Raw genomic sequence first — 21,305 nt, 5'->3', positions numbered from 1 at the left:
AAGAAAGTTTTGATTATTATAAATTGGTGTATTATAATAGAACATAAAAATACATTTTTCTTTTCTTTCTAGAGAATAAAAAAATTGAATACTCTCAGCTGTAATTAAGGATATATCTTTATTGAAGAGTACACAAGGTAAAAGAAAAATAAAATTTGAGGATATCCATTCTTCTTACAAGGATCTAGAGGCTTGCTCGTCGAGATTTTTGTGATAAATCAAGACATCTTTAAAGTACATATTGGATTGGGTAAAGTTGTAGGAGTAGACTGGCCTGTCGAAAGGATAACCGAGAGAACTGCCATCCACCAGAGTTTCTCCCCAAATGGGAGATTCAAACTTCACAGAATGATTCTCATTAAAGATTGAGACGATGACGAACAATTTGAAGGGCATACCCTCCTTTTTACCAATAGGTAACATCAGACGTTGTGGAAATCCGTAATGTTGATGGTTATAACTGAAGCTCTCGCCTCCATCAAGAGCCTTGACAATTTTTTCATAGAGAACATCACTTGGCATCTCATCGTCCATTGCATATGTCGATTCATGGCTGCTACGCTCGATTTTGTTTTTACCAATTTTTACTGCAAATGCAACAAAATTAAATCTTGCTCTTAAATTACAGGTTTCCCATCACTTACAATCGACCATCCACTGATCAAGCTGGAGGAAATTCATGTAATGTTCGGCAATGTCTAGCTCGTGGCCGTGCACGTCATACTTTGGACCCAAGAAAATACGAATCACAGCTTTTTGATCTTTATCACTGTTTAAGCTGATGTGGTAACTGAATGGTTTGTGATTCAAACGATTCTGTCGTGCCATGATCAACTTTGATCGTGCCTCGATATGATCGTGAACAGGGATCCCGTTGCTCAGCATCGACTGGAACTCATCAAAATAAGTAACGAGCTTATCCACCGTCACCGATTCAACTTTGACCCCTGGGAATGCCAGCTGATCGTGGGTGTAACTCGGAAGATTCTTTTTATACCTGGGAATATAATAGCGATACATATACACTAAGGCAATGTCAGAAACTATAATATTAAATTTACTATCCGCAATATACGATTTTTTAAGAATATCAAAAGGAGTGCTCACTGAAGATAGTAGGAGTCAATGATTTTCTTGTAGATGCTGTAGAACATAGGGTCCCTCATACTAGTGCAGTAAATTTCAAGGGCACTTGGTATCGTCTGGTACTTGGAAATTGGCTTTCCACCGAAACCAAAAATTCTTCTCAACAGACGATCAAAGCTCTTGTAGAATCTTTGATTATAACTATCAGCGTTACCCTCGATGATGTTACCAAGGTAAGAGAATTCTTTGTAAATATCCATCTGTTTCCCAGTGTGATCCAGAATGTAACCAGAGTCAATAGCATTTGCTATTCGATGATGAACATCCTCCAATTGCTATATTAATATTACAAATCTTTTTTTTACAGAGTGCACAATAGGATTTTCGTGAATTACTTACCTCTAAGTATTGCATGAGGTAATCAGGGATTATCGGATGGTTTTCGCGAATTGGAAACGGGAGACCGTTATAATGATGCATGTATGGGTGATATTCTGCAGTCTTAGATAGATCGTGCCAGTCAAGAGCTGGGATATCACCAAGATCGTGGGACAATCGTTCCAATTGATAACGTACGAGTAATTGCTTGTGCCCAAACAAGTACACTTCACCACGGGCGTTGACTTCAGGAAATTTAAATTCCGAGGTGCTCATCCAGTAGGGATATTCGTGATTGAACCAAAAGTAGAAGGAGTTGAGACTTAAGTCTTCAGTAAAGTAAGCGAGTTGGTGATAGTGTTGTTTCTCCTCACTGGCAAGGTACCATCCAGTGTAATTGGCTTGGACGAAACGAGCATCCTTAACATCAGTTTGCATCTGCATACGGTATGCGTTGTGCATTACTTCATCATTGAAGAAGAAATTCGGAAAAACTTCGTAGAGCGGAGGTAAATAGATGTATTTAGTATCCGGACGATGAAGAACAGCCACATACAGGGTGTACAAGTACATCTGCTCGTTGATATTGAAACGAGCCCAAACAGCCGTTCTATAGAACGTATCAAAGTCCTTGGCGTAATAGAAGAGACGGAAAACAATCATAGCTTCATCGCGAAGCTCCCGATGCATCATCGAGAAAAGTCGACCTCTTGGCAGCATTCCATACTTCCATCGTTGAAGAAATTCTTGCACGACTTCCTGCCAATGATTGAGAAGTCATCCAGCGTGAAATGCACTCTCCATTCGCATTACGTTTCGCACTATTTACACTAATACCAATGAAGATTACTCACCTTATTGTTGAATGAGGATGCGTTATCCTCGATGCTAAAGGACTTGGCCGTTTGGTAGAGCTCCGGATGGTACAGGGTGGGCTGGTCCACATGCCAGAACAACTCGTATATACTTTTCTGTTTTTGCAGGTAACCCTTGTCTGCTGTGTAAGTTGGCAAATGCGTGGATTGGCAAACATTTGCCAGTATCACCACTGATACTCCCAGCAGAAGTAACTTCGGCATCTTCGAGCTTCAACTTCAGAAGACTTTTGGAAATTTTCGATCCAAAATTGTATTTATACCTCCACCGCTCCTTGATATCTGTGCTCGATGAGATATTTTGCCAAGGGTCAAAGTAAGATAATCTTTGCATTGGCCCTTTTGACATCGAGCTTTTAATCGCGAAATTAAATGTGAGTAAGATCCTCGTATTTCATTTCTTGTCGCGTGATTAATATGAGATTTTATTCTTACAGGATAAAGAAGGAAGAGAGAAAAAAGAAAGTGTTAGTTGCAGAGCGTTCTTTATTTGAGAAGCCTTTGCTCTTCTCTATCAGTCATCGTTATGTATGGTACAGAAAAAGATTCAAAGCTGTGTAAGATTTGCGGAAATGTTATATATAAAACTTGTCGTGGGGGGAAATCATTGTGTAGAGCAGAAGGAAAGGGCTCAGAAGTTGCCTTGCTTCTCGTAGTTGTAGTAGCTCTTGTCGTAGAATTTGTCGCTGTAGTATTTGTTTTCATAGGTCTTGCCACCGTAGTATTTGTCATCGTAGTATTTCTCTCCTGGGTAGAATTTGTCGTTCTGGTAATATACTCCTTCCTTGTTGTGGTAAATGTACACGTCCTTGAAGAACATGTTGGGCACGAAGAATTTCCATGGGTAGATCGGCCTGTCGAATGGATAGCCGAAAGGCTTTCCATCATAGAAGTATTTGCCGAAGATTGGAAGCTCGTAGGTGACCAATTTCGATTCGTCCAATGGAGTGACGTAGAAGAAGAGTTTGAAGCGCATTCCTTCGGGTTTACCCTTGGGCAAGTAGAGACGCTGTGGGAATCCATACATCTTGTCGTAGTATGTGAAGGGTTCGCTACCGCTGACTGCCTTGATGAGTTTCTTGTAGTAGAGGTCGCTGGAGAGCATGTCTGGCATGGTGTAAATGGAGTCTGTGCTGCGGCGTTCAAAGTTGTTGAGACCAGTCTTAACTGCAAGAAAAATATAGAAAAAATGGTTAATCGATGTCATAGGAAAAAAGTAAAAGTGTAAGACTTTGGAAGGGAAACTTACGTGGAACAATGAACTGATCCAGTTGTACGAAGTATTTGTAGTATTTGCGAAGGTAAGAGTAATCGTTGTATTTGTCGAATGCAGGTCCCAAGAAGATCCTAACGACGGCCTTGGTCTCTTTTTCGGAGTTGATGTTGAAACGGTACGTGAATGGCTTGTAGTTGAGGCAGTAACGACGTGCCTTGATGCGGAGGGATGAGCCTTCCTTGAAGTTCTCTACGTATACGCCATTGTTGATGAAGGTGTCGCAGTAGTCGAAGTAAGTCTGGAGCTTGTCGACGTTGACGGATTCAAACTTAACTCCTGGGAAGGCCAGCTCGTCGTGAGTATATGAAGGCATATAGTATTTGTATCTATAGAAGTATCCCAAGATTTTGTTGTAGAGCCTGTAGAATGCTGGGTCCCTCATGCTGGTGCTGTAGTATTGGAGTGCGCTTGGGATGACCTTGTCCTTCTGGGAGTAGTCATAGTTGAAACCAAGGATGTCTCTGGCAAGTGCATCGTACATTCCGTAGTATCTGGCGTTGCAAGAGTCAGCGTTTCCTTCAATCAGATTGGCCAGGATATTCAAACCTTCGGGTGTGTAGATGTTGTACTGCTTGCCACTGTAGTCGTATACGAAACCTGAGTCGATGGCGTTGTAGATGCGGAATTCGTAGCTTTCAATGTCCTGTGAATGTTGCAAAATTCAATGCTAGTGAAACAATGTTCCTTTGAATAATTGTGATTTTCTTACCTTCAGGTACTTGTATTTGTAGTATGGAATGTTGGAGTAACGTTCACGCTGTGGCATCACGATTCCATTTCCGTACATGAGAGTGGAGTAGTATCCAGGGTAGAGGGGCTTGTACCAGTCGAGGTATTCGATTTCACCGAGATCGTTGGAGAAACGTTCCAAGTAGTAACGAGCCATGAGCTGTTGGTGGAAGTAGTAGTAGAAGTCTCCACGGAATTCCTTGGGGATGTTATACTCCTTGCTGTTCAGGTAGAATGGGAATACCGTACGGAAGTAGTAGTAGTAAGCGTTAAGGCTGACATCTTCCATGTAATAATCCAATTTGTATTCTTCGTCGTAATAGGGCTGCACATAATGGCCAGTGTAATTGGCGTAGATCATGTAGCTGTCGGTGTTATCGATTCCGGTGGTAGCCAAACCTACAAGGATATCAAGAGTTTGTAAAAGAAGAAACACCAATTATGAGGATTGAGCGAGGATGAAATCGCACCACGAGTCATTTGAATACGGTGGGCTTCCTGAATGACATTGGAGTCGAAGAATTGGTTGGGATAGATTTCGTAAATGGCTGGCAAACGAATGTATTTGCAGTCTGGACGGTACAACACGGCAATGGTGAAGGCGTTCACGAATACTCCATCATTAAGGTAGCATCGAGCCCAGCAAGCTGTCTTGTAGAAGGTTTGGAAGTCCTTGGCGTAGTAGAAGAGTTTGAAGAGGGACAACATTTCCTCTCGATGGTCCTCGTAGTAGTGGGAATAGATGGCATCACGGCTCAGCATGCTGTTGCTGTGGTACCATTTCAGGAAGTATTGTACGATCGTCTAAAAGAAACGCAATTATGTAGAGACTGATGAAGAGTGGAGCAAACATTAATTTTACCTTGTCAGTGTACATGTCAATGTTGCTCTCGATGTCATAGTTGCGACCAATGTCGTAGAATTCCATGTCGGTAAGGGCACCCTGCTTCACGTAGAAGAGCAGCTCGTAGATTTTCTTCTGTTTGTGGAGGAACTCCATGTCAGCGGTGTAGGTGTTGAAGAAGCCCTGGTGGTTGCTGCTGGCCTGGATCAGGCAGAAGCCCGTCAGAGCCAGAAGAAGGATTTCCTTCATCATCTTGGCAGACCGATGTGTTCTTTCACAGTTTCGAACCCAGCTGCTGATCGAATTTGCCCCAACCAAGCGGGAGAGGACGATGCTTCAATTCTGCAAACCGCTCTCTTTTATACCACTCTCTTTTCCCTTTAATCTTCGAGTCACCTTTGACCTTGCTACTTTTGGTCGTGTGCCTCCCCCTCCTCCAAATCTTACACGCCAAGTTATCTGGCATCATACTGCAAATTTTAGCCAATAAGCGCTCTTTACTTACAATCTTTCCCCTCTACTTTTTTAATTCTTTCAATTCTATTACTTTGACACACCTGTTTGCACCCCACAAATCACCTACCTCTTCCCCTTTAGATCGGTCCTTTCAAAAACCAACTTTACCTGTGCGTACCTTGTTCTTAAACTTCTAACTAATGAATATATCTCGAAGGTCGACTCATAATCGCAAATTTCATTATTTCAATTCGTTAAGAAACATGGTGCAAGAAAGATTAATTTCACAAAAACAAGATAACGATGTCTCGTAACGAGAAATTAAAGCATACATCCCCTTTTTTGTCTTAATCGTTACTAACCGTTTGCTTTACGATATGCATTTTTATCCTACCCTCCTCTTTTTTCTTTCAGATAAAACGTGTATTAACAGCTATTTTTTCATTTCGACAACGTCACCTGCACTTCAAAGCGATTTTACTCTACTACTCCATCTTATCAATTAAAAATTAATATGAATCATATGTTATAGGAGAAATTGATCTTATTACAGAACTAGTTCTTAAAACAATTCTTGTCGATAGGGACTTCAACCAAATTTATCACATGTCCGTATGCATTATGTGCAGATTGTATTAATCGATTTTTTTAAGCTAAGGGATATCGCATATATTTGGAAAAGTTTCAGATCTACCTCTCTGTTATAAACTTGCCTTTTATTTGTCATAATTACAATGTCGAGAGTTTTAGAGAAAAAAAATTATAAGATAATTCGTGCGATTTCACGAATTACGAAGTATCATTATTCTTGCCGTTGAATTAATATTTTCAGTTAATTAAGTGGCGTGTATCTGTGAAATGCAGATAGAATTCTCTCTTGCAAAATAACTGCAATTAATTTACACTTGGATTTTGCCCGTCGGGTAATAGACTGTACATATTTGCTGTTCATTCAGTAGAATTGCTACACGAGTATTCCTTCATTCTATAGCTGACATTAATTTCGTTAGTTTGATACTTACAGCTATTGTAAGAATATTCGTGCTATATTCTTGCCCATTTTTATATTTCTTTTCGCATACACACCCTGTTCCGAATTTATTCATCAATTTCTTCGCAAATTGTGGTAGTTTGATGAATATAAAGCTTAGTGCCAGGTCGTGTTAGAATTTTTAATATTTTTTTGGGTGATTTTTCACATGGAGTTCTGCGACATTTCTATAGTAACATACATTTTTTAAAAATATAATAATTATTTCCTTTTTTTGTTAAAGAAGATTCGCACTCTAAGTAGACAGATAAGTATTTACGCACACAAATTTTCTCCAAAATTGAGAAGACTTCAGTCTTTTCCCCGCCTTTACTCGGCAAAGTTACTTCAAAAGCTGGAATATGGTTTACATCGTGTTGTTGAATTTTCTTCTTTTTTGACACTGGACTTCGTTTTAAGTTATCTATCAGGTATATAAACGGTCCGAGCCATGCTGCCTGTAAAACTATATTTTTTCTTTTGACTCTGCACTAAAATAAAAATATTTTAATGACAGAAGACCAAAGGATATACTCTTCCAGCATTCACTGTATCGGTGAGTTTCTGATCAAGGTTAATCAAATGAATATTCTTCTTTGGCAAATTGGAGTTATTTCGAAGCTGATTAATTTCATCCGCTGCATTCTTAATTTCCGATTGCAAGTGTTGTAGTCTTAACTCTGAAATGCTCATGAGAATTCCAAATTTCGTCATGGTGTAATGAAATGAGGTATTCGAAGAAGATAAATCCATTGTGTGATTAAGATAAATCAAATTTTCAGTCGTATAGTTATTTAATGAGGTAAAAAATGTTTAACAGAATAGGATATTAAAAAAGCATCCATTGAAAAATTATACACTGCTACAAAGGAAAGAAGTATAATCTTTAAATTCAATGAAAGAATGGAGGTTTGTATGTAATAGGTAATTATACAATTATTTTTACAAATATATATATGTATATCTTTAAAAATATTTCCTCTCTTAACTTTCATTAGGGGTTCAATCTTTTTTGCAAAAATAAATCGTCTATAATTGCAAGTAATACCACAAGTCGGTTTACACAGCTTTCCCCCGTTTCATTATACTTCATCAACATAAACTAGACGATTTGCTTTAAAATGGAAAATATTAAAACAAAAGAAGTTCCGACAGAACAAACTATGATGCTCATATGTTAAAAAAGATATGTTACATATAAACTATACGCTAGTAAAGTACAAATACAATCATAATGTAGGGAGATTGTATTGCAATATATGTATAGGAAAACGTACTCCCAAAAATGCTAAATGTTACCGATAGATAACGCTGTTAGTATGCATATGCATTACTACATATTCTCACTTCACTGTTTTTGTATTAGTACTATACTAGCGTATAGAAAAATAATTTAACTGCACATTGAAGCAGCATCATCATCGTCGTTGTCTTCATTATCTCCTGATTTTATGCTTGTGATTTCTTCATCGGCCTGTTCATTGTTCTCTCCTTGATCTGAAATTTCTTCCCAGTTTTCATCCGATTCACTACCGATATCTGTGTCTCCCATATTCGTGCCTTCATCTGACGAATCTAAAAAAAGAAATAAGAAGTTAAGGAAAAATAATTTCTTTAATCAAATCAAGTAACGGTCTGTTATTTGTTAGTAGATTACTGATATTAATACCTGGATCTTGGTATACAAGTAAGCTTTCCTGCATAATGTCTTTATTGTTGTTTTCTTTAAATTGCGAGATTTGACCAGTTATAAGAGAGACTTTTCCTCTTAGTCTTGAAACGTCCGATAAAAGCATTAACTTAGCATCAATTACACTTAAAATAGGACTAAGCGAATCTGCTACGTCAGGATGTGATAAAAGATGAGCTGCGTGCGCCGAAATTAAATTACGGAGCCATATAACAGCAATTTGACTCCTGCAACAGATTTTTCAGTAATACGAATGTTGTTTTGCAATGATTATGAAAAATAAAATATTACATTGCCGATCAATGACTCACGGGTATGTTTTGCCTTGCAACATTGTAGTAAGTTCCCTTAGTAACGGTATTATTGCTTGAAATGGTAGTTTCAATACCGTATTTCTAATAACATTTTCATTCTTCGTGAATAATACGCTTGTTAAAATGGACTTGTCTTTACTATTTAGACCTTGCAATAATAATTGTGCCATATTTTTTCCTTTTGTAGGTGTATCTCCTGTTGTAGTTCCCTCTGAATTTAAACTGAGATTTTCTAATCTATCTTTTAGTAGAAGCTGTGATTTGGCATTATTTGCTCTGTTCCTTTTCAATGGGGTCTCTCCTACTCCTAAAGAAATTGGAATTAATAGATTAAAACATGCACTGAATAAGGTAATGTAAAACATCATAAAGTATATTTTATAATTACAATTATATTACCTGGTGCTAAATACTCTACATTATCATCAGTAACGATTGTTTTAACTTTTAATATACTTTCATCTTTTTTATCTTTTCCTTTTTTTGCTTCTGACCTAATTAAGCATTGAATTTTTTCTGAAAAATCAGGTACAACTTTCTCAAATGTTACATTTAGGTACGAGCCATAAGCTAGCAGTATACTCTCATCCTCCATTAATTTTCCTACAAGAATGGGAATTTGCTGAATATCTCCCTTTTGACATGAGTCTGATGCCACAGCAATATTTAGAGCTGGTTTTAAAGGCTTTGCACAATGTCCATTAGGCTGGTATTTAAAAACTAATGCTTGCCCAAGCCTGGTAATGCTCATCACCAATACTTGTGATTCTTTAGTTATAAGAACTGAAACTGATAATGGATCATCCTGGATGGACAATGTTGCTGCTGAAGTCTTGTCAATTTTTTGCTGAAACATTCATAATGATATTCTTCAAGATGATGGAAGTTAAGAATTGAAAAGTATGAGAATTTATTGAACTTACATCATTTAAAGCCCATATACATAAATAGCCTTCATTCTGAGCCCCACTAACTATATAAGAAGTTGTACTATTTATTCTTATTGGATTTAAAGTTGTCACTTGATAGGCATGGCCTGTGAATGTACGTATCAATTCCTTAGTATCTAAATTCCACCATTTAATTTTTCTCTCTGCTGATATCAGTGATTTCCCATCTAGTACAATAGCTAAAGCTGTTACTTTTCCTTTTCCTGATTTCCATTTACACTTTATGCCATTTTCTTGAATATTCCATTCAACAATTTGATGATCATCAGCAGCTGTGAAAAGACTACTACCAGGAGACCATGTGATGGCTGTAACTCCAGCAACATGACCATTTTCTAATTGATTACTAACAGTTGCTGATGTTGTATCATATAAAATAATTGTTCCATTTACAGAGCCCATTGCAACAATGCCTTTTGAGTCTGTTTCGTCTGATGACTTTTTCTTTAATTTTTTCCATGGTGAAGGCTGAAAAAATAGCGAATTAACTGTAAATACATTACTATACCATATACATAGAAATTTTAATTTTCCTAGCCTATAAAGCTCAAAATATTTGATTGATATTTTTTATGAAATAATAAATATTTTTTAATGAAGCTTGACTATCGGAAATATAGCTAATATTATAGTCAACATTACTGGTGCCATTTCTAAAATACTTAAAAGTGAGGATAAAAAGGAAAAGGGAGTAATAGGGGAGCACATGGCGTACCGCTATGCTGGTAGATTGTTGGCTGACAGAAATCCAACATAAGACACTGCATGGTGACGATAAATGAAGATTAGGTGTATATTCTTGCTTTAGCCTGTCAGTCGCGGTCTCATAAATCTTCAACTTTCCGTCATTTCCACAATAAGCGAGGTATTGTCCGTCCGAGGAAAATGCCGAGCATCCCGCACTCGCCATTTTGGTTTTTTTCTATTTTTCTTCCCAGATGGAACTAGCATTGCCAACTCTGCCATTTTGAATTATTCTTACGTTGACCGTGTTTCAAAATTCACTGACAGTACTACGAATATCCTTCTGTCTTCTTTCAATGCTTCATTCTTGACAAAGATAATGATATCCGCAGTACTGGTACTGGCAGTGAATTCTGGAACACGGCCAACATGTATAGGGACCGTGCACATCAACACAATGATAGTGAGATGAGAATGTGTATTGGTGTATGTGCATACTATCAGCGCAAACTATCGGTCAATTTTCGCAGTTTTTGAGTGTAATTTATTTATACGTATATAGTTACACATTGACACTTCTCTATCATTGTGTTGATGTGCACGGTCCCTATACAATGTATAGTAAATGAGGGTGATTTTTTTTTTAAAGGTCATTAGGTTAGCTCTTGACAGTCTTTATCCTTACTGAATTTCTCAACGCGACCTTTAGGTTGAATCCTTAATAAATTATAACTCATACGTAAACGTTCACTGAACTTGAGCAATTGCACCTGATTGGTTGTAAGTTAGGGTTTCGCCAATCAAATACAAGCGCTCAGTGAGCGCTCACTGAGCGGTTGTTTTTGAACACTTCCATTAGACGTGTCTGTCAGCCTGATCATGAACTTAACACTGAGATAAAAGATTTAGAAAAAATAGACATTGCTGTTTACAAATCTGTTAAGATATTTGCTATCATAGCATAATTATGTTAAAGTTGGCAACGCTGGATGGAGCATGAAGAAGTCAGGAGAGTCAGGAGTGGTCAGGAGCGTCAGGAGACTGGAGAAGGCCATGCAGAGACCGTGCACACCAACACAATGATAGCGAAGTGTCAATGTATAACTGTACTGTATACGTATAAATAAATTACACTGAAAAACTGCGAAAATTGACCGATAGTTTGCGCTGATAGTATGCATATACACCAATATACATTCTTATCTCACTGTCATTGTGTTGGTGTGCATGGTGTCTATAGGAGAGACAGGCTACAGAAATTTTTCACGTTAAAGATAGAAATTCATTAATCGTTAGGGTGGTTAGGGTCTATTCGTTATCACTGTACTATAGAATTAGTACGATTAGTTGAGACGAGACAAGCATGTTTCCTTTTCCCCACATTATTACACTAATACATACATACAGCAGTGCAGCAAGGACACTCCTCGCAGCTTTTCTTGATTTGTCAAAGGAAAAACAATTCTTGTAAATTTTTTAGAGTAAAAAGAGCCATCTATAATTTTTAAACAAAACGAAGAAAATTCTCAAATACTTTCAATTGTTTTAATTCCTTTACTCTTCTCAGTCATCTTCCTGCATTGGTTGCATCTTCCTTCTTTGTTTATCTTTTCCTAACCAACAGCACAAAAATTGTTTTCCTCGAAATTCGTAATGGAGAAAATTATTTTCAATCAGTACTTTCTTTACTGTAAAACTAAATACAACTATTAACATGTTAATAATAAAAGTTTATATATCCACAAGAATTCGAAGATAAATAATACAATTGGTTGGAGGTTATGCATCATTCTCCGGAAATGCTAGTTATTCTTAAACAAACAAACAATAAAATGTTAAAAAGAAAAAAGGAAAGAAAGAGAAAAAAGGTAAACAGAGTAGTAATTACTAGTAATAAACCAAAGTATTGTGTACACTGTACAGTAGCTGCAAGTAGCTGACTGCTGCTGAGTATATCAAGGTCAAAGTCCTTGAGGTTAAGTCACCGGCCGGCTCTACGCATGCGCATTTATAACAGAAGCAATAAGTTATCAAGTGCGAAATATGTATAGTTAAAGTTGTTATATACTTACACTTTAAGCTTGCTTGCTGTACAAGGATAAGAAGGGGAGAGATCCAAATCGTAACAACTTGGAATTGTAGAAATTTAAGTAATTGTTAAGTAATCATGACGGGGTGCAGATTAATAGGTGCTTTAATGCGCTTCTCAAGAGCTGATGTAAATTTCGTCACACGAGCAGGTGATTATTGTTAAATATACATTTTTCATTGTTAACATTTTTCTTGAAATTGAAATATCGTTACGTTAAAGCAACCTTTGCACTGCCAGTAGAACTCGATACTCGTGCAAAACATTCATTGGCAAAATTTCTATATGGTGAATAGATTGATCTATTCTTTAAAAATGAAGTCTATTTTTTTTCTTTCCATTCCTGACTCAACATTTGACCTCATTTTGCAATTTCTTAAAACGTTTAAAAACAAATACTCCATTAGAAACACTTATATTTTTCCTTTAAATAAATTTTTTTCTTGTAGCTCTATATCAACCAATTAGAGCACTCTCCACTGTACAAGATCCAAAGCACTTCAAAATTAAAGTTGTCGACAATGTAGCTGTTGTAACTTTGGACTCCCCAGGGGAGAAGGTAAGAAGAAGATGAAAATTTTGAATTTTTTCTATATATCTGTAATTGCAGGTGAATACTTTGAATCAAGAAGTAATGAATGAAATAGCATTAGTTTTACAAAATATTGAAAATAATGCAGCTGTATCATCTGCTGTACTTATAAGTGGAAAAAAAGGAAGCTTTATTGCTGGGGCTGACCTTACTATGGTAGAAAAATGGAAGAATGAAGAAGATGGATATAGGATGTCGAAGGATGGACAAAGAATTTTAAAAATGATCGAAGATAGTAAAAAACCTATTGTAGCTGCCATTTATGGTAGCTGTCTTGGCGGAGGACTGGAGGTATCATATTTAATATCCCTAAGTTTTCTTTTTCAGTTTTAGAATTTATTTGCATTATTTTTGCATCTAGACTGCAATGGCATGCCATTACCGTATTGCCGTTAACGATCCTAAAACTGGATTAGGTTTACCTGAGGTGAAGCTCGGGCTTCTTCCTGGGGCAGGAGGAACCCAAAGATTACCAAAGCTAGTCTCGCTCCCTAACGCTCTTACGATGATGGTTACTGGACAAACGCTAAAAGCCGATAAGGCCAAAAAATTTGGCATTGTTGATCTCACGGTTAATCGTTTAGGTCCGGGAGTTTCATCCGCCGAAGAAAAGTAAAGTATTATCCTTTTGCTTTGGAAACAACTAAAATATCTTGAAAAATGATGATGATATGTAAAATTTTGGTCTTATTTCAACGTGTAGTACGCGGAGATATTTGGAAGAGACAGCTATAGCCGCAGCGAAAGATTTAGCCAGCGGAAAACTTGAAGTTCAACATTATCCCAAAACCACAATTGACAAAATTACTCATTTCGCTCTTTCGTATAATTTCGTAAAGGATCAACTATTTAATAAAGTAAAAAGTCAAGTAATGAAACTGACTGGAGGTCTGTACCCAGCACCACTAAAAATTCTGGAAGTAGTGCGAACGGGATTGGATAAAGGCCCTACTGCAGGATACGATGCGGAAGCAAAGACTTTTGGACATTTAGCGGTGACCCCTCAGAGTCGAGGATTGGTCAGTTTATTTTTCGGCCAAACAGCATGTAAGAAGAATCGTTTTGGCCCACCGAACAGCGCTGTAAAAAATATTGCTGTAGTTGGTGCTGGACTGATGGGTGCCGGAATTGTTCAAGTCAGTATTGATAAAGGCTATGGCGTAACTATGAAGGACACAAATGAAGATGGTCTTTACCGTGGAGTCAACCAAATCCAAAAGGGTTTGGAAACTTCGGTGAAACGTAAACGTATTTCTTCTATCGTCAAAGACAAGTATCTTGCAAGTCTAGATGCTACGCTAAGTTATGAGTCATTCAAACATGCTGATATGGTGATTGAGGCTGTTTTTGAGGATATAACGATTAAACACAAGGTCATTAAAGAGGTAGAAGCAGTCACACCGGCACATTGTGTTTTCGCATCAAACACCTCTGCAATTCCGATAACAAAAATAGCAGCTGGTAGCAGTAGACCTGAAAAAGTAATCGGTATGCATTACTTTTCACCAGTAGACAAAATGCAATTATTGGAAATTATCACGCATAAGGGTACTTCGGAAGAGACGATAAAGAGCGCTGTAGATGTTGGATTAAAACAAGGGAAGACTGTCATTATTGTTGGGGATGGTCCTGGATTCTACACGACTAGAATTTTATCAGTGATGATGTCTGAGCTTATCAGATTATTGCAGGAAGGTGTAGAACCGACTACTCTTGATCGGTTGAGCAAGAAATTCGGATTTCCCGTTGGTTTGGCTACTTTAGCGGATGAGGTCGGTATAGACGTAGCCTCTCATATCAGTCGAGACCTTGTAAAGGCCTTTGGAGACCGATTTAAAGGAGGAGAAGTTGAGATTCTCAATGATATGGTAAGGGATGGATTCCTGGGGCGTAAATCAGGAAAGGGAATATTCGTATACGAAACTAACTCGAAACATAGGGATGTCAATGTTCGCGCGGTGGATATACTAAAGAAATACAAACTTGAACCTAAAGGTAGTACGTCTGATGAAGATCGTCAATTAAGAATGGTCACACGTTTTGTCAATGAAGCAGTGCTCTGTTTGGAAGAAAACGTGCTTGCTAGTCCCGTATGTTTATCAAAATTGTTATATTTTGATCAAATTGAGCCTAGATAATATATCGTTAGCTGAACTTTATTTAATTCGCTTTGCAGCTGGAGGGCGATATTGGTGCCGTCTTCGGATTGGGCTTTCCGCCATTCTCAGGAGGTCCATTCCGCTGGATAGATTACTATGGTGCAGACAAATTGGTGAGAAAAATGGAGGAGTATCAGACACATTACGGTCTTGCCTACAAGCCATGCCAAACGCTTTATGACATGGCAAAGGATCCGACCAAAAAGTTTTATAAGAAGTAAAACTATTGCTCAGTTTTATTTTTTTAAATGTGAAGACAGAAAGAAAGAAACAATCATTGTAATTTCCACTACATTGTTATTTGAATTTATTGGAAGACCGTTAGGAAAGACTATAAATAATATTGTTGGCTACTAGTGGTATTACAAAAATTTATTAGGCCAATTATTTTTCACTATTTTTAATACAGTAGATGCAATTGTTTATCAATGCATTTTAAACTTTTTATACCGTTAATACCATAATCTCTATAGATATATATCTAAATATGTACACATGTATATTGTAAAAGTCTTTTATATGAAACTTTGAGGCGCTTTTTAAAAGTAAATTTATTTAATATTTTTGAAAAAAAAAATGACCTCGCTTTATCTTTATTTACTCCCGAAAGAAGAAAAGTTGATGAAATAATCGATATTGTGTTAAGAGACTGATATCAATTGCAAATCTGTATTGTTTAATTTATTACCATAAACGTAACTCTGAAATCATGAATAATAATGGTATAGGTAAGAATTTTTTCCTGATGAGAGCTTGATGCAATGTTGAGAAATGTTGCGGATATGTCGCTTGCATTAAATGTACAGGCAAATAGATTATATATGTATATACCATCAGCAATCTTCTATTGTATTAAAAGAGATTAGCAACGAATCGATAAAACGAATAACGTCATTTGAATTAAAAAACTCGAAAATCCAAAGAAACATTAAAAGAGAAACTATTCAACTTCTTTAAAAATATATGGAGATTATTTGTAAAAACTAAAATCAAATAGTTGTCTACGTAGTTTTAGTAAGGAAGGACAGGTATTTGTAGTATTAGATTTTTTACAGGAATTTTAGATTTTACAGGAAAAATAAAGAAAAGCTGTAGCATAGGGCAATCCAGAAGATTTTTGCGTCATCTACCAGTCCCACACACCTGTTTGTGACATTTCCGAGGCGAAAAAGAGGTAGGGTCCTTGGCTGATGCAAGAAAGCGGTAGATTTCGCGAGAAACCACCAATGACCAGGAATGAACCACCTTGTTACCTCGAGCAACATATTTTACCAGAATATCAAAACCACGTAAAAACATTGTAAAAGTATTAATTATATATTTTTTAACCTTACAGGTCTCAGACAGGAGTCGACTAGACTCCTTCCAGTTAAAAATGGAGTGCCTTATTTAATGGGCAGTGCAAGTGGCCAAAAATAAAGGATGGGTCTTGCTTGATCGATATTGTTGCGATCATATCAAAATAAGAGGCACACGCTCGTCGTTCGTACGATGCGTGATGGAAACTTTTCCGGCTTGATATAAAATCTCGCCTCGCGTCAGCGTACGGGTGAGATCCTATCCTCTGCTTTTTGTCACTGTAGTCAGATTCGTTTATAATTTCCACTATAATCATAGAATAGAATAGAATCAAAGCAGGAAATTATTTCCATGGTGAATTTCATTATACTCTTCATACGAGCTTCCGTAATATGAAAACATTACTCAGAGAAATTGAAATGCGAGGTTCTTGTTCAAGAAAAAATAATTCTTATAATATATCAGCACAGTCGAGGAAATAATATATTTCATATACTATACTATTGGCCAATCGTTTTAATTTTCATGTCTATCGTGGAAGTGTCATTTAGACCGAAAAAGATCAACTTTGTAGTAAAACTGGCTAATCGATTAATAAGTCTGTTTTATATTCAGAATGACAAAGCACTTGACACGCCCCAGGGCACAGGGTCATAGACGTAAGAAAACGTTATCTGTGTGGTTAACTATGAGGGATATTAACTTTTTATATAGTACCTTTTTGAGGCTCTTTTCTGTTTTCGTGTAAAAATATCTTAAACAAAAAATGTATATTTCCTTAAGTTATGCAAATGATTTTAATTCTTGACGTTTTAGCTCCGGGGCATCGTGAGTGCCTCACCTTCTCTACATTGTTGCACGATCTAACTGATACAGTGTTGAAGACGTTAAAGTAAGCCGAAAACATCTGCATTTTATCATTAAAATATATTACACTAATTTATTATTGCATCAATAGAAAAAAGTACTATTATTATATTGTGTTTGGTAATAATTTGTGTAATCACGTTATCAGCCACTACCAATTTTCTCCCTTTTTCTTTAAGCTATTTTCGTACATTCCATAGCCAGAGCATAGACAGCAGCGCCAACATTGGTGAGAAGAACGAAATAGCGCGCAAACTTTGTTCCAAATGGTGTTGAATGACGCCATTTTTTGAATAGTAGCCGTTAGAAAAGCTCAATCTAGCTGTTATTAGAAATGTGGATAGGATTTGTAAAGCAGACTCAAGTAATTGAAAAATATGTAAGAGGTATGTGTACAAAATATTGTAACGGTATATATTTCTAAGTGGAGATTAAAAGGTCGAGAGAGGTTATGCTCAGAGAAAGAAATCTATAACGATTTACAAAACTCAGTTTTTTATATTTGCAAACGTATAGGTAGAAAAATTATATATACTTTATATTATACAATAGGTCTTGAATCGACCGCGATCTAGCTAGCTAAATCTGTGTACGTTACAATACAAAAAAAATGGTTAATTCTTAAAATCATGAAGAAAGCGAATGAACTTGTAACATTATCTTAGACTACGCGTGTAGACATATAGCGTTTTGTTTCTATGCATATATACATGAAAGATAAATTTTTCTGGTAAATAAATATAATCTGTCTTTGTCTCTCATTCTCTCCATATTTCACGAGTGTCTAATCTTTCGTATTCTCGTTTACACTAAAATTCAACACTGATCACAGGCACACTTAGGTACTTGGTTTGCGGGACGGCCAACGAAAAATGGAGGCTGGCCGGTGGCGCCGATATTCTTAAAATGCTCTAAATACTAAACTTATATAAAAATTGGCAATTATCACTGAATCCCTTGAATGGATGATAAATTTTGATATTTTATGGCGGGTGGCCTAGGGGAGCCATTCCTCGAAGATCACACTTGCACGATTCACAATGATATAGCCTCAATGATCCTCTGCTTGGTACAATTGGGATACAGTGGAATGAATTTGGGTTAACTTTGACATTGACGCTGTTTCAGGCGGCCAGTCTTGGCGGTAAGATCTGCTGATGTAGAGGTGTTGTTATCCGGGGGGCCAGTACAGGCAGCAAACTTAACCTCAATGATGCTGGGGCAGGCTGAGTACCGACAGCTGGTGCTCCATTCTGATTGGTCGATGATCTATCTCTGGCGTGTCTCTTCACGTGTTTGGCCAGATGATCGCTACGCATGAATCTTCTTTGGCAGACGGCGCATGCAAACTTCTTTTCCCCGGTATGCGTTCGCTTGTGCCTGGAGAGCTCGTCGCTTCTGGAGAATCTTCTGCTGCAATCCTCGTAGGGACAGGAGAATGGTCGTTCACCAGTGTGAGTGCGGGTATGAGCTTTTAGATGAGATGACTTGAAGTAATTTTTTCCGCAGCCGGGATGCTCACACTCATACACGCGCCTTCTTACAGCTGATTCGTGCGCATTGCAATTGGTCGTGGGTGGATTGGCCGCAGGCGCGGTTACTAGGAGCAAAGGAGATCCCAATAATCCAGTAACTACAATGGGTGCTGGTTTCGGTGCCAAAGGTTGCAATTTCGTCTGCCCGATGCTCTCACGGTCCGTGTTCTTGCTGTTTACAATTATCTCCTCTTTCCGCAGGCTCATTTTGAACTTGAGGCTCTTCAACACGTTCTCCGAGCCGGCTGTTGGCGAACAACTGAGCGGGCTACGACTCGACTCTCGGGGGGGCTCTGCCCGAGCTTCCTCGGAGCCCGGTTCGTCGAGACTGTTGACCGTCAGGTTGGCGGGACTGCAGGTCCCGTCTCTGTTGGCGCGCATTATGACCGATACTCTGGTTGGCTCTGGGCTCGCTGGTGGCGTACCATCCAATAGTAGCTGCAATGGAGAACACAAAATAAGTAAGCACATTTATATTTTAAATCCTATAATATACATATAATTATCTTAAAGCTGGAATAATTCAATAACGATATTTTTTTTAGATTTGCATCCCGGTATCCATCATAATTTAACGGCACTCTGGTATTTTCTATCGCAACACAAGGATGTTATATGATGTTGCTCAAAGGATAAGAAGTGATCAGACGTTGGTTATTTGTGTTCACTGTGCAAATGCGCATGCGTGTCGGTGAAGGTAACCGCGTACACCGATCAGGAGATATTTCAAAGCATAACTTTCATTCATTATACTATATAATTACTTTTGCCAATTCGCATTGTTCCACACAAAACTTTTTTCGTGCTGGCTCGTCCTCTTCAGAGTCTGAAGGCTGAGGTGTGGGTGGTAAATTTGGACGTGGAGCATCCGTCTGACTCGTCGGTTTAACACTATGCAGCTGCTGTTTTTGTTGCCGAGGATTGCTCTCCAACAATTTTTCCCCCAATAATGCTGCCACACTGAACGAAGATTGAAGAGGTTCGTTCTACAAAAAAGAAGAAAATCACATTGATGTATGGTTTTTCACTGATCACTGAGACTATCTTTGTAATTTGATACAAAAGCGAGGATGAATGTTAATTATAGTAAATCGGTTTCAGGACTCACAGGTAAACTGAACGCACTTGCAAAGTGCTCGAAGATAAAAGGGATGAACGATTGTAGGAAGGCAAAGGAAATTTGTAATTGGCGCGTGGAAGCTGGCGGTAATTTTTAATCGTCACTTACTTGCTGCCTGAATTGAGGTGAGGCTGGAGGTGAAAGCGGTTGATTGTTCTCCATTGTTGTTATCAGGTGTATTCCCCTGGGGAAACAGTTTAAGGACTATTGGTAGCGTACAATGGAAATTGGTTGTCGTAGAGAGATGTCGAATGCAAGAAAGATGCTGCGGCGCGAGAGACGCGATTGACTATAAGCGTTGAACGTCTGTTAAGGTAATGAAGCTTTCTCAGTTCTCAGGTCGCATCGCAATCGCGCAAGCCTGCTCTGGGCGGCCCGGTTGTTGCAGGAGCACGATCATGCGGCGGTCCACAGTCGGTCCAATGGGCGTGAGGGGCTCGTCGTTGCCGGCCAATTGCGGCGTGCCTGTCAGCCGATCAGCGCGTGATCAGCGGCATGCTGTTCACGTGCTCCCAGTCTGACCGAGGTCGTGATCGTGACGTCAGGATGCGTGGCGCGCGTTCCCTGATACGTCATGCCGTCATACAGAGCGAGACTAGGGCGAGGAAGCGCGCGAGGGGTCGTCGTGGAGGCGAGGCAGAAGTGGTGGAGAGACCCCCACCTGACGTCTACTTTTCGTCCCGTCACCCAATCAAGCGTCAAGCTCGATTTCTCTCCTCATCTGCTGTATACGATGCATCTACTAACACAAAGCTCACACAATGTGTCGACTGTGGTCCATCTGATCCGAAGTTTCTGTGAACGAATCAAGTCAGGGGGGTAGAGAGGGAATGGCGGAGAGATACTAGCTTGTTGTACTACACTAACCGACTAACGTGCTTCCTTTCTTCCGCACACTGAACCGTGGCCTTTCACACCGTGCTGCATCAGACATGCCAGACTTCACTCGGTGCATCTATTAGTCTCTCCAAGAATACACGCTTTGTAAACTTGTATTCTACTTGTTTATTGATAGGTTAGGTATGCAGACTTGCTTAACTGACTAATAATGTTTATTCTACCGTTAATCAGCTAATGCGCGTTTCGATGTTATAGAAGCATTTGGCGCAGTTTGTGATCTTAAATATAACAGTCTCTTTTTAGGTTAGTTAATTTCAGTTTCCCGAAATTTTCTCTGTAGACCTTTACAAAGCTTCGAATGGTTAATATAATATTACTGTTGCGTTTCTGTATTCGACATAAGTAATTGGAAACTGTGTATGTGGATGCCAAAGAAAGGTTGTTTGATGATTATCATATAGTAGATTTCTTAGATGGACGTTACAAGGAATG

The 21,305-nt window shown here is 38.2% G+C and overlaps 4 protein-coding genes across 4 annotated transcripts; 1 reads left to right on the top strand and 3 right to left on the bottom strand.

Annotated features, from left to right (window-relative positions):
• Nucleotides 1-134: 134 nt before the first annotated feature.
• LOC136785221 (uncharacterized) lies at nucleotides 135-5,440 on the bottom strand. Its single transcript, XM_066746241.1, has 12 exons — nucleotides 5,207-5,440; nucleotides 4,815-5,148; nucleotides 4,325-4,743; nucleotides 3,589-4,258; nucleotides 2,972-3,506; nucleotides 2,839-2,892; nucleotides 2,603-2,692; nucleotides 2,319-2,550; nucleotides 1,486-2,223; nucleotides 1,108-1,421; nucleotides 645-997; nucleotides 135-587 (listed from the first exon to the last, which is right to left on the bottom strand). Exons 1-12 carry the CDS (start codon nucleotides 5,438-5,440, stop codon nucleotides 175-177), a joined length of 4,386 nt encoding a protein of 1,461 aa, XP_066602338.1. The 3' UTR covers nucleotides 135-174.
• A 2,021-nt stretch (nucleotides 5,441-7,461) lies between these two features.
• Nucleotides 7,462-10,599, bottom strand: LOC136785227 (WD repeat-containing protein 43-like). The gene is made up of 6 exons (XM_066746249.1): nucleotides 10,344-10,599; nucleotides 9,602-10,096; nucleotides 9,078-9,525; nucleotides 8,676-8,985; nucleotides 8,344-8,591; nucleotides 7,462-8,249 (listed from the first exon to the last, which is right to left on the bottom strand). Exons 1-6 carry the CDS (start codon nucleotides 10,536-10,538, stop codon nucleotides 8,068-8,070), a joined length of 1,878 nt encoding a protein of 625 aa, XP_066602346.1. The 5' UTR covers nucleotides 10,539-10,599; the 3' UTR covers nucleotides 7,462-8,067.
• A 1,768-nt stretch (nucleotides 10,600-12,367) lies between these two features.
• On the top strand, nucleotides 12,368-15,615 carry LOC136785226 (trifunctional enzyme subunit alpha, mitochondrial-like). Its single transcript, XM_066746248.1, has 6 exons — nucleotides 12,368-12,552; nucleotides 12,851-12,960; nucleotides 13,012-13,284; nucleotides 13,355-13,605; nucleotides 13,697-15,083; nucleotides 15,170-15,615. The coding sequence occupies exons 1-6, from the start codon at nucleotides 12,480-12,482 to the stop codon at nucleotides 15,371-15,373; spliced, it is 2,298 nt and encodes a 765-aa protein (XP_066602345.1). The 5' UTR covers nucleotides 12,368-12,479; the 3' UTR covers nucleotides 15,374-15,615.
• Nucleotides 15,616-17,776: 2,161 nt separating this feature from the next.
• On the bottom strand, nucleotides 17,777-20,747 carry LOC136785216 (Krueppel-like factor 10). The gene is made up of 3 exons (XM_066746231.1): nucleotides 20,082-20,747; nucleotides 19,618-19,839; nucleotides 17,777-19,291 (listed from the first exon to the last, which is right to left on the bottom strand). Exons 1-3 carry the CDS (start codon nucleotides 20,133-20,135, stop codon nucleotides 18,443-18,445), a joined length of 1,125 nt encoding a protein of 374 aa, XP_066602328.1. The 5' UTR covers nucleotides 20,136-20,747; the 3' UTR covers nucleotides 17,777-18,442.
• Between the last annotated feature and the right edge of the window lie 558 nt (nucleotides 20,748-21,305).

Source organism: Prorops nasuta, unplaced genomic scaffold, assembly GCF_024137725.1.
Source record: "Prorops nasuta isolate Cenicafe-Biocafe unplaced genomic scaffold, Cenicafe_Pnas_1.2 PNAS00204, whole genome shotgun sequence".
Lineage (NCBI taxonomy): Eukaryota > Metazoa > Arthropoda > Insecta > Hymenoptera > Bethylidae > Prorops > Prorops nasuta.
This window is presented reverse-complemented; position numbering and strand designations above follow the sequence as displayed.